The sequence below is a fragment of the Nerophis ophidion genome, linkage group LG26, assembly GCF_033978795.1.
Source record: "Nerophis ophidion isolate RoL-2023_Sa linkage group LG26, RoL_Noph_v1.0, whole genome shotgun sequence".
In the NCBI taxonomy this organism is placed as follows: Eukaryota; Metazoa; Chordata; class Actinopteri; order Syngnathiformes; family Syngnathidae; genus Nerophis; species Nerophis ophidion.
In genome coordinates this window covers 1,322,574-1,334,986 of record NC_084636.1, presented here as the reverse complement: position 1 = coordinate 1,334,986, position 12,413 = coordinate 1,322,574, and the positions used below count along the sequence as shown (strand labels likewise).

Here is a 12,413-nt window from a genome sequence, read left to right as displayed (position 1 = left end):
GTGCCATGATTGGCTATAAAAGCAGCTTACATGAAATGCTCACTCATTCACAAACAAGGACGGGGCGAAGGTCACCACTTTGTCAACAATTGCCTGAGCAAATTGTTTAAGAACAACATTTCTCAAGCAGGAATTTAGGGATTTCAGCATCTACGCTCTGTAATATCATCAAAAGGTCCAGAGAATCTGGAGAAATCACTGCACGTAAGCGGAGAGCCCGTGACTTTTGATCCCTCAGGCGGTACTGCATGAAAAAGTCACGTCAGTCTGTAAAGGATATCCCCACATGGGCTCAGAAACACTTCGGAAAAACCACTGTCAGTAACTACAGTTGGTCGCTACATCTATAAGTGCAAGTTAAATCTCTACTATGCAGAGCCAAAGCTATTTATCAACAACACCCAGAAACGCCGCCAGCTTGGCTGGGCCCGAGCTCATCTAAAATGGACTGGTGCAAAGTGGAAAAGTGTTCTGTGGTCTGACGAGTCCACATTTCCCATTGTTTTTGAAAACTGTGGATGTTGTGTCCTCTGGACCAAAGAGGAAAAGAACCATCTGGACTGTTCTGGGTGCAAAGGTCAAAAGCCAGCATCTGTTTACTGAGTGTTGTTAAAAGGAAAGGTCATGCAACACACACTTACATCATGTGTTGCCTTCATCATAACACTTATATAAGACTTAAAAAGTCATTTAGATAGTAGGCTAATATAGACACTTGCATCATGTGTTGCCTTGTAAAATACTTTTTCATTTTTAGCGGCTCCAGACAGATTTGTTTTTTGTATTTCTGGTCCAATATGACTCTTTCAACATTCTGGGTTGCCAACCGCTGGTGTAAGGGAAGGTGTGGCCTCAGAAAATCAACAGCGTGTGTCAACATGTGCAAATATGATGGTTTCATGTACTCACTCCATAAATGTACACACACACACACACACACACACACACACACACACACAGATATTCTCCAAACATAGAAAAAAGCTGACATTGACTTGTGTAACTAGCCTAGTTTAGCTTCAAACATTCAGGCACTAACACCCCCCGCCACCCCAAAGGGAATAAGCTGTAGATCACGGATGGATGGATGGCATTCAGGATTGAGCGCGACTAGTAGTAACTAGTCATTGTGGACACACATTGTTTGCATCCATCCATCACAGTAACTAGTCATTGTGGACACACATTGTTTGCATCCATCCATCACAGTAACTAGTCATTGTGGACACACATTGTTTGCATCCATCCATCACAGTAACTAGTCATTGTGGACACACATTGTTTGCATCCATCCATCACAGTAACTAGTCATTGTGGACACACATTGTTTGCATCCATCCATCACAGTAACTAGTCATTGTGGACACACATTGTTTGCATCCATCCATCACAGTCACTAGTCATTGTGGACACACATTGTTTGCATCCATCCATCACAGTAACTAGTCATTGTGGACACACATTGTTTGCATCCATCCATCACAGTCACTAGTCATTGTGGACACACATTGTTTGCATCCATCCATCACAGTAACTAGTCATTGTGGACACACATTGTTTGCATCCATCCATCACAGTCACTAGTCATTGTGGACACACATTGTTTGCATCCATCCATCACAGTCACTAGTCATTGTGGACACACATTGTTTGCATCCATCCATCACAGTCACTAGTCATTGTGGACACACATTGTTTGCATCCATCCATCACAGTAAATAGTCATTGTGGACACACATTGTTTGCATCCATCCATCACAGTAACTAGTCATTGTGGACACACATTGTTTGCATCCATCCATCACAGTAACTAGTCATTGTGGACACACATTGTTTGCATCCATCACATTTGAGCTGTTTATTTTCTTCCCCACGTGTTTCTTCATAATTCCATACTGCAAGTGATCCGCTTATCTCTGGGGAAAAAGCCCCCACGTGACCTCCATACATTGCCATCACGCCAGCGCCTGACCTCTGACCCCCGCCTCCACTCCCGCCCGTCCTTCTTCACCAGGAAGGTTCCTTTGGGATGCTACATTTCCTTCTTTCCGGCGAGTCCTGGTCCAGATGGCAGCACATGTTAGCAAACATGCGGCTTAGTTAGAAGTCAAAGACATGTAGCTTAGCGGCTAATGTGAGAGCGTATGTGCTGTCATGAAAGTTAAATATCAATCAATCAATCAATGTTTACTTATATAGCCCTAAATCACTAGTGTCTCAAAGTCTGCACAAATCACTACAACATCCTCGGTAGGCCCACATAAGGGCAAGGAAAACTCACACCCAGTGGGACGTCGGTGACAATGATGACTATGAGAACCTTGGAGAGGAGGAAAGCAATGGATGTCGAGCGGGTCTAACATGATACTGTGAAAGTTCAATCCATAATGGATCCAACACAGTCGCAAGAGTCCAGTCCAAAACGGATCCAACACAGCAGCGAGAGTCCCGGTCACAGCGGAGCCAGCAGGAAACCATCCCAAGCGGAGGCGGATCAGCAGCGCAGAGATGTCCCCAGCCGATACACAGGCAAGCAGTACATGGCCACCGGATCGGACCGGACCCCCTCCACAAGGGAGAGTGGGACATAAAAGAAAAAGAAAAGAAACGGAAGATCAACTGGTCGAAAAAGGGAGTCTATTTAAAGGCTAGAGTATACAAATGAGTTTTAAGGTGAGACTTAAATGCTTCTACTGAGGTAGCATCTCGAACTGTTACCGGGAGGGCATTCCAGAGTACTGGAGCCCGAACGGAAAACGCTCTATAGCCCGCAGACTTTTTTTGGGCTCTAGGAATCACTAATAAGCCGGAGTCCTTTGAACGCAGATTTCTTGCCGGGACATATGGTACAATACAATCGGCAAGATAGGATGGAGCTAGACCGTGTAGTATTTTATACCTAAGTAGTAAAACCTTAAAGTCACATCTTAAGTGCACTGGAAGCCAGTGCAGGTGAGCCAGTATAGGTATATATGTATGTATATATGTATATAAAGGTATATACACTATAGGTATATATGTATGTATATATGTATATAAAGGTATATACAGTATAGGTATATATGTATGTATATATGTATATAAAGGTATATACAGTATAGGTATATATGTATGTATATATGTATATAAAGGTATATACAGTATAGGTATATATGTATGTATATAAAGGTATATACAGTATAGGTATATATGTATGTATATATGTATATAAAGGTATATACAGTATAGGTATATATGTATGTATATATGTATATAAAGGTATATACAGTATAGGTATATATGTATGTATATATGTATATAAAGGTATATACAGTATAGGTATATATGTATGTATATATGTATATAAAGGTATATACAGTATAGGTATATATGTATGTATATATGTATATAAAGGTATATACAGTATAGGTATATATGTATGTATATATGTATATAAAGGTATATACAGTATAGGTATATATGTATGTATGTATGTATATAAAGGTATATACAGTATAGGTATATATGTATGTATATATGTATATAAAGGTATATACAGTACAGGCGTAATGTGATCAAACTTTCTTGTTCTTGTCAAAAGTCTAGCAGCCGCATTTTGTACCAACTGTAATCTTTTAATGCTAGACATGGGGAGACCCCAAAATAATACATTACAGTAATCGAGTAAATATGATACATGTGTGTGCAAATCCCCCCCCCCCCCTCCTTTGCAGCATCACGGCCACGGCCGCCAGCATCGGTGCGGCGGGGATCCCTCAAGCCGGACTGGTCACCATGGTGATCGTGCTCACCTCGGTGGGCCTGCCAACCGATGACATCACTCTGATCATCGCCGTGGACTGGGCGCTGTAAGTTTCCCCGACCTCCGTGGACCCGGCCGCGTCTTCAGAATGCGTGACCTTTCCCCCTCGCCCCGCAGAGACCGATTCCGCACCATGGTGAACGTCATGGGCGACGCCTTGGCCACGGGAATCATGGCGCACATCTGCAGGAAAGACTTCATGAAGGAGGGAGACGGGGTGAGTGCTTAACATACTGTACATACTGTACGTACACTGGACTCCTGATTAGGTACACCGCACTTTGTCATTGCATAATGATGTCATTCAGTTACCATCGGCTGAGCAGACACAAGACATTGATGCCACTTTGATTAAACACACATAGGGTTACAAAGAGGTGGAAAGTTTCTGGTATAATTCTGGAAACTCCCCGGAAACTTACCATGGGAAGTTAAGTTCAAGAAGTTTGGAAATATTGACCATTTTTTGATTATTCAAAGTTGCACACTGTCCATGGGAATTAATGGGAATTAATGGGAAATTACAATGATTATATTGATTTATTGATTTATTGTTGTAAAAGACTAATACAATGCCACACACAGATATAAATAGTAACCTAAACAACTGGAGTAGTCTTTAAAAATATTTGACTGTTGGACAAATAAATAGAAATAGGCTAGATCGGGGGTCGGCAACATGCTGCTCTTTAGCGCCGCCCTAGTGGCTCTCTGGAGCTTTTTCAAAAATGTATGAAAAATGGAAAAAGATGAAGGGGAAAACATATATTTTTTGTTTTAATATGGTTTCTGTAGGAGGACAAACATGACACAAACCTCCCTAATTGCTGTAAAACACACTGTTTATATTAAACATGCTGATTCCAGTATTTGGCACGCGCCGTTTTGTCCTACTAATTTTGGCGGTCCTTGAACTCACCGTGGTTTGTTTATATGTACAACTTTCTCCGACTTTCTAAGACGTGTTTCATGCCACTTCTTTTTCTGTCTCATTTTGTCAACCAAACTTTTAACGTTGTGCGTGAATGCACAAAGGTGAGTTTTGTTGACGTTATTGACTTGTGTGGAGTGCTAATCAGACATATTTGCTCACTGAATGACTGCAAGCTAATCGATGCTAACATGCTATTTCGGCTAGCTATATGTACATATTGCATCATTATGCCTCATTTGTAGCTATATTTGAGCTTATTTGGTGTCCTTTAAGTCCTCTTAATTCAATTTATATCTCCTGACGCACAATCTGTATGTAATATGGCTTTTAATTTTATGCGGCTCCAGACAGGTTTGTTTTTGTATTTTTGGTCCAATATGGCTCTTTCAACATTTTAGGTTGCCGACCCCTGGTGTGGATAAATAAATGAAGAGTCATTTAGCATGCTAAATCAAACTATAAGCTACATTCTTGTGTGACAACAGAATGGCTAGCAGAACAGAAGGCGGAGGAAACTACACCTTTTTATTTACTATTTGCTACTTGAACTTTACACATCATAAAAAAGGTAAATTCCAATCGCTAATGTTGTTAGCATAAATGAATGGGATTTAACATAGAAAAAATGAGCATCACGGCTAAGGGAGAAATATTTTGGGTTCATTATGAGACTGTGGCGGTACATAAACCTAGCTTGCTAGAGATATTGGCCCCAAAATCATTGAACAAGTACAGGAACAGCTAGCTAGCTTGAGTGTAAGTCTGCTGGAGTAGTCTACAGTCATACAGTAACAAGTAATTACACATCTGTTACACTTAAATACCATACATCAAATATATTTACCCCAGTAATGTCATCAACACTTACCAGTCCTTGGGCTCAAATACTAGTGTGGCCTCAATAGTCCTGCTGCAGTGTGTAGCATGCTGGCAATTATCTGGGCATGTGATGGAGGAATGCACAGTGCAGGGTTGAAATTCTACTGAATTTGCTTGAAATCAGGTTGTTTTCGCTAATAATCATGCTACATGATCTAGCATGTTGCATTCAATGTTTATTCCCATATATTCCCATACATTCCCATGGAAAGTTTCCAACTTTGAATATTTTCGGAATTTTGCAACCCTACACACACGCCCTTTAAAACTGACTTTGAAACAGTGTTGGAAAATAGTTGTATTTGTAAATTGAGACAACATTGATGTCCAACGTTGGGAAATGACCAAAATTCAATGGTCAAATCAACGTCACAACCCGACATTGATTAAACGTAGACAAAAAGCGTATTTGTGTTGTAGAATATTGGTTGGAAAATGGCCATAATTCAATGGTCAAATCAACGTCACAACCCGACATTGATTAAACGTTATAAAAAAATATGTTGTTTTATTGTTGTATTTGTGTAGTAGAATATTGGTTGGAAAATGACCAAAATTCAACGTTCAAATCAACATCACAACCTGACATTGATTAAACAGCGTAAAGAGTATGTTGTTTCAACGTTGTATTTGTGTTGTAGAATATTAATTGTGTAATGGTCAAATCAACGTCACAACCTGACATTGATTAAACGTTGTCAAAATGCATGTTGTTTCAACGTTGTTATTTGTGTTGTAGAATATTGGTTGGAAAATGACCAAAATTCAACGGTCAAATCAACGTCACTACCTGACATTGATTAAACATTGTAAAATATGTGTTGTTTTAACATTGTATTTGTGTTGTAGAATATTGGTTGGGAAATGGTCAAATCAACGTCACAACCTGACATTGATTAAACGTTGTCAAAATGCATGTTGTTTCAATGTTGTTATTTGTGTTGTGGAATATTGGTTGGATAATGTCCATAGTTCAACAGTCAAATCAATGTCACAACCTGACATTGAATAAACGTCGTAAAGACTATGTTGTTTCAACGTTGTTTTTGTGTGGTAGGATATTTGTTGGGAAATGACCATAATTCAATGGTCAAATTAACGTCAAAACCCGACATTGATTAAACAGCGTAAAGAGTATGTTGTTTCAACGTTGTATTTGTGTTGTAGAATATTAATTGTGTAATGGTCAAATCAACGTCACAACCTGACATTGATTAAACGTTATAAAAAATATTTTGTTTTATTGTTGTACTTGTGTTGTAGAATATTGGTTGGAAAATGTCCATAGTTCAACAGTCAAATCAATGTCACAACCTGACATTGAATAAACGTCGTAAAGACTATGTTGTTTCAACGTTGTATTTGTGTGGTAGAATATTGGTTAGGAGATGACCATAATTTAACGGTGAAATAAACGTCACAACCTGACATTGATTAAACAGCGTAAAGAGTATGTTGTTTCAACGTTGTATTTGTGTTGTAGAATATTAATTGTGTAATGGTCAAATCAACGTCACAACCTGACATTGATTAAACGTTGTCAAAATGCATGTTGTTTCAACCTTGTTATTTGTGTAGTAGAATATTGGTTGGAAAATGACCAAAGTTCAATGGTCAAATAAACGTCACAACCTGACATTGATTAAACAGCGTAAAGAGTATGTTGTTTCAACGTTATTTGTGTTGTAGAATATTGGTTGTGTAATGGTCAAATCAACGTCACAACCTGACATTGATTAAACGTTGTCAAAATGCATGTTGTTTCAACCTTGTTATTTGTGTTGTAGAATATTGGTTGGAAAATGACCAAAATTCAACGGTCAAATCAACGTCACAACCTGACATTGATTAAACGTTGTCAAAATGCATGTTGTTTCAACCTTGTTATTTGTGTTGTAGAATATTGGTTGGAAAATGACCAAAATTCAATGGTCAAATCAACGTCACAACCTGACATTGATTAATAAACATTGTAAAAAATGTGTTGTTTTAACATTGTATTTGTGTGGTAGAATATTGGTTGGAAAATGACCATAATTCAATGGTCAAATTAACGTCAAAACCCGACATTGACGTTGTGATTGAGTTGCACAGAGTTAGGACCTGATTCCACAAGTTGTCAGCGGTGCTTTAATGTCAACGTTGTTTCAATGTCTTGTGCCTGCTGGGACAGTGGAACCTCGATTTCTGAACATAATCAGTTCTTCAACATGGTTTGTTAATGGAAAAGAAACAACGTAAACTTGAAAAATGTGTTCCAGCCTCGACAAAAGTCCAGATTTTAGCTAACAAATGCCCACGTTGAAGACACGGTAATGTATTTATATAATGTACACTACAGTGTCCAAAACTACAGCTGTGATGATGCAACAATGTCTTTATCATGAAAATAAGAAAACACCAAGGGCAAGTGCAACTGTCATTATGTTACATCACATGTTACACATTTTCAGTTCCCGTTGTGTCCGAAAAGGAGTAAGAAAAATCAAAGCTTATTTAATAACCTTACCCCTTTTCTTTGCCTAATCCAGTCCATATTTTAATTCCACATAGTGTTCATACTAAATGTTTTAAGTGTTATACGGGCATACAAATGTTTTAAATGACATTTTTATTGAAGGTTAAATTTCTCCTCTTTTGATGAGAGGAATTGTGCAGCAGTTCCTCATTTGCTTTGTGCATCATTTTAGCTCTTTGCAAATGCACCAAGTCCTTGAATTTTTATATTTTGGATTTGATAAATAAAGTGTTTTTATGTTCTCTACATCCAACATGATGTATTATTCTTATCAGTTAGAATAATACATCATGTTGGATATAGAGAACATACAAACACTTTCTTTGTAACACGGTGACAGAATGAAGTCTACTTTTGCAATTATTTCTTCTCAATAACTCAGATATAGTAAAGAATATGTAGTGATTTTTGCTCCAGTACATACAAAGCCCAAAAGCAGTCAAGTTGTCAGCTTGTGTAAATGCTAAATAAAATGAGAGTACAACAAATGCTTTTCAACTTATATTCAATTGAATAGACTGCAAAGACAAGATATTTCATCTTCACACTGACAAACTAAATAATCATGAAGTTAAAATGTAATGGCAGCAACACATTGCAAAAGAGGCATTTTTACCAGTGTGTTACATGGCCTTTCCTTTGAACAACACTCAGTGCAGGTTTGGGAACTGAGGAGACACATTTTTGAAGTGGAATTCTTTCCCATTCTTGCTTGATGTACAGCTTAAGTTGTTCAACAGTCTCCTGTCTCATATTTTAGCCTTCACACATTTTTAATGTCTGGACTACAGGCAGGCCAGTCTCGTACCCGCACTCTTTTACTATGAAGCCACGCTGTTGTAACACCTGGCTTGGCATTGTCTTGCTGAAATAAGCAGGGGCGTCCATGATAACAACATTTGTTGCTCCAAACGCTGTATGTACCTTTCAGCATTAATGGTGCCTTCACAGATGTGTAAGTTAGCCATGCCTTGGCCACTAATACACCCCCATACCATCACACATGCTGCCTAGAACACTTTCACCCTACAACAATCACTAATACACCCCCATACCATCACACATGCTGCCTAGAACACTTTCACCCTACAACAATCACTAATACACCCCCATACCATCACACATGCTGACTACAACACTTTCACCCTACAACAATCACTAATACACCCCCATACCATCACACATGCTGACTACCACACTTTCACCCTACAACAATCACTAATACACCCCCATACCATCACACATGCTGCCTAGAACACTTTCACCCTACAACAATCACTAATACACCCCCATACCATCACACATGCTGCCTAGAACACTTTCACCCTACAACAATCACTAATACACCCCCATACCATCACACATGCTGACTACAACACTTTCACCCTAGAATAGTCCCCATGTTTCTTTTCCTCTTTGGTCCAGAGGACACCACGTCCACAGTTTCCAAAAGAAATTCTAAATGTGGACTCGTCAGACCACAGAACACTTTTCCACTTTGCATCAGTCCATCTTAGATGAGCTCGGGCTCAATGAAGTGTTTCTGGGTGTTGTTGATAAATGGTTTTGGCTTTTCATAGTAGAGTTTTAACTTGCACTTACAGATGTAGCGACCAACTGTAGTTACTGACAGTGGTTCTATGAAGTGTTCCTGAGCCCATGTGGTGATATCATTTACACACTGATGTGGCTTTTTGATGCCTGAGGGATGGAAGGTGCGTAATATCATGGCTTACGTGCAGTGCTTTCTCCAGATTGTCTGAAACTTTTGATGATATTACGGAGCGTAGATGGTGAAATCCCTAAATTCCCTGTTGAGAAATGTTGTTCTTACACAATTTGCTCAGGCATTTGTTGACAAAGTGGTGACCCTCGCCCCGTCCTTGTTTGTGAACGAGTGAGCATTTCATGGAAGCTGCTTTTATAGCCAATCATGGCACCCACCTGTTCCCAATTAGCCTGCTCACCTGTGGGATGTTCCAAATAAGTTTTTGATGAGCATTCTTCAACTTTCTCACTCTTTTTTTGCCACTTGTGCCAGCTTTTTTGAAACATGTTGCAGGCATCAAATTCCAAATGAGCTAATATTTGCCAAAAATAACCAAGTTCCCCAGTGAGAAGATAAAATATCTTTGCAGTCTATTCAATTGAATATAAGTTGAAAAGGATTTGTTGTAGTCTCTTTTTATTTAGCATTTACACAAGCTGACTACTGCACTGCTTTTGTGGTTGAGTATTTTGCTTTATTCATTATAAAAATGTTAAATTTCTTGACACCTTTTGTTGTATATTTTATATGAGGTTTCTAGTTCATTTTGCATCTATTATTGCTTCTAAATATTTGATTCATTTTAGTCTTTCAATATCTACTGGAGAGTAGAGAGGGTGAGGTCTCTAAGTCCACAGCCATTCCCTCCTTCTTTCCAGGCCGGGTTGTTGGCTTTTCGGACACAGTGAGTAGACAAAATAGACAAAACTTGGTGAATGGGGAGTAAGGAAACACACGGTGAAGCCCTGAGTAATGGACTGCGTAAACAGGATGTGGCGTGGGGGCTCCGCCTCTCCAAAACGGCTGTGCCTCGTGTTTACTGTACTGGACAGGAAGTCATGTCCCCAAAATGGCACACAAAATGAGTGAATGAATAAATGAAGTGTTTGTACACTTAGCGCACACTGGCATATTTGGCGCGATCTAAAAGTTTGAAAACCGAAAAGTTCGCCGACAGGGGGGGTTCGTAAATGGAGGTTCTACTGTATTGTTACTGTTGTGAAAATGTTGAAAAGTAATGTAACAGGTGTGACGTGGTCCTGACTCCTCCCCTCCGTGTGGCATCCAGGTGCCGCTCATCTGCGAGAGCAAGCCGGTGGCCAACATGAACTGTCACAGCAACAACGGCAACTACCGGCTCCCCTCCTCGGGGGCCAAGCACGCCCTGGTGCCGCCCGAGGTGGCGCGCCTCATGCAGCTGGAGGAGGGCGTGCGGCCGCCGGCGGATTGGAAGAAGCCCCGCGTGCCCCCGAGACACCCCAAGAAGCACAAAGACCACTGCACGGTGGACATGAACGGACTGGAGACCAACGTCTAGGCCTCTCCTCCCGGACTTGGACCTATCGACGGGAGGAGGGACGGCACGCACCAGCTGGTCCTCCGTCTTTTCTTTCTTGTCCGAGCAGCCAAGACGTCACAATGATCCTCAGGAACATTTGATGTCCTCTTGGGGGACCTGAACCAGACTGGAGCTTCTGGATCCAAAGTCACATCTTTGATTCTGCCTTAACACAGCTGGGAGTGCCAGACACTGACAAGTCCAGCACGACACCTAGTCCATCCATCCATCCATCCATCCATCATCCATCCATCCATCCATTCATTTATGGCCTGGGGGTATTGGAGGACCTCTGTCTCCGCCAATCAAAGGGATATTATCAGTCTTACTATTCATAATCATTTTTACAATTATATTGGAATTTTTGTCTACAAGAAGATCAAAGGGCATGAAAGCGCCATCAGATGATGACTGAGGATCATCAGCTGGCTGCGTCACGTTGTCACGATATCGCTCTCAGCCTCTAGGGCGGTGCTTTTCAACCACTGTGCCGTGGCACACTAGTGTGCCGTGAGATACAGTCCAGTGTGCCGTGGGAGATTATGTCATTTCACCTAATTGGATTAAATATATCTTTTTGCAAACCAGTAATTCCATCCATCCATCTTCTTCTGCTTATCCGAGGTGGGGTCGCGGGGTCAGCAGCCTAAGTAGGGAAGTCAAGACCTTCCTCTCCCCAACTACTACATCCAGCTTTTCCCGGGGGATCCCGAGGCGTTCCCAGACCAGCCAGGAGACATAGTCTTCCCAACGTGTCCTGGGTCTTCCCCGTGGCCTCCTACCGGTCGGACGTGCCATAAACACCTCCCCAGGGAGGCGTTCGGGTGGCATCCTGACCAGATGCCTGAACCACCTCATCTGGCTCCTCTCCATGTGGAGGAGCAGCGGCTTTACTTTGAGTTCCTCCCGGATGGCAGAGCTTCTCACCCTATCTTTAAGGGAGAGACCCAAACTCATTTGGGCCGCTTGTACCCGTGATCGTATCCTTTTGGTCATAACCCAGTAATTGTAGTCTGCAAATGATGTGTTGTTGTGGAGTGTCGGTGCTGTCCAGAGGTCTGCAGAGTAACTCTGTAATACTCTTCAATACCAGTAGGTGGCAGCAGGTAGCTAATTGTTATGGCGGATCAGCAGCGCAGAGATGTCCCCAGCCGATACACAGGCAAGCAGTAC

The 12,413-nt window shown here is 40.9% G+C and overlaps 2 protein-coding genes across 2 annotated transcripts in view; both read left to right on the top strand.

Annotated features, from left to right (window-relative positions):
- The window catches only part of LOC133543680 (excitatory amino acid transporter 5-like), a 76,402-nt gene extending 64,575 nt beyond the window's left edge, over positions 1-11,827 (top strand). The window contains exons 13-15 of the mRNA XM_061888371.1: positions 3,714-3,848; positions 3,920-4,019; positions 10,971-11,827. Coding sequence (XP_061744355.1) covers positions 3,714-3,848; positions 3,920-4,019; positions 10,971-11,219 — 484 coding nt within the window. The 3' untranslated portion in view covers positions 11,220-11,827. The remainder of the gene's footprint in view (positions 1-3,713; positions 3,849-3,919; positions 4,020-10,970) is intronic.
- A 142-nt stretch (positions 11,828-11,969) lies between these two features.
- The window catches only part of cpt2 (carnitine palmitoyltransferase 2), a 40,478-nt gene continuing 40,034 nt past the window's right edge, over positions 11,970-12,413 (top strand). The window contains exon 1 of the mRNA XM_061888367.1: positions 11,970-12,413. This exon is cut by the window's right edge and continues 1,863 nt beyond it. The gene's annotated coding sequence lies outside the window, so the exon portion shown is untranslated.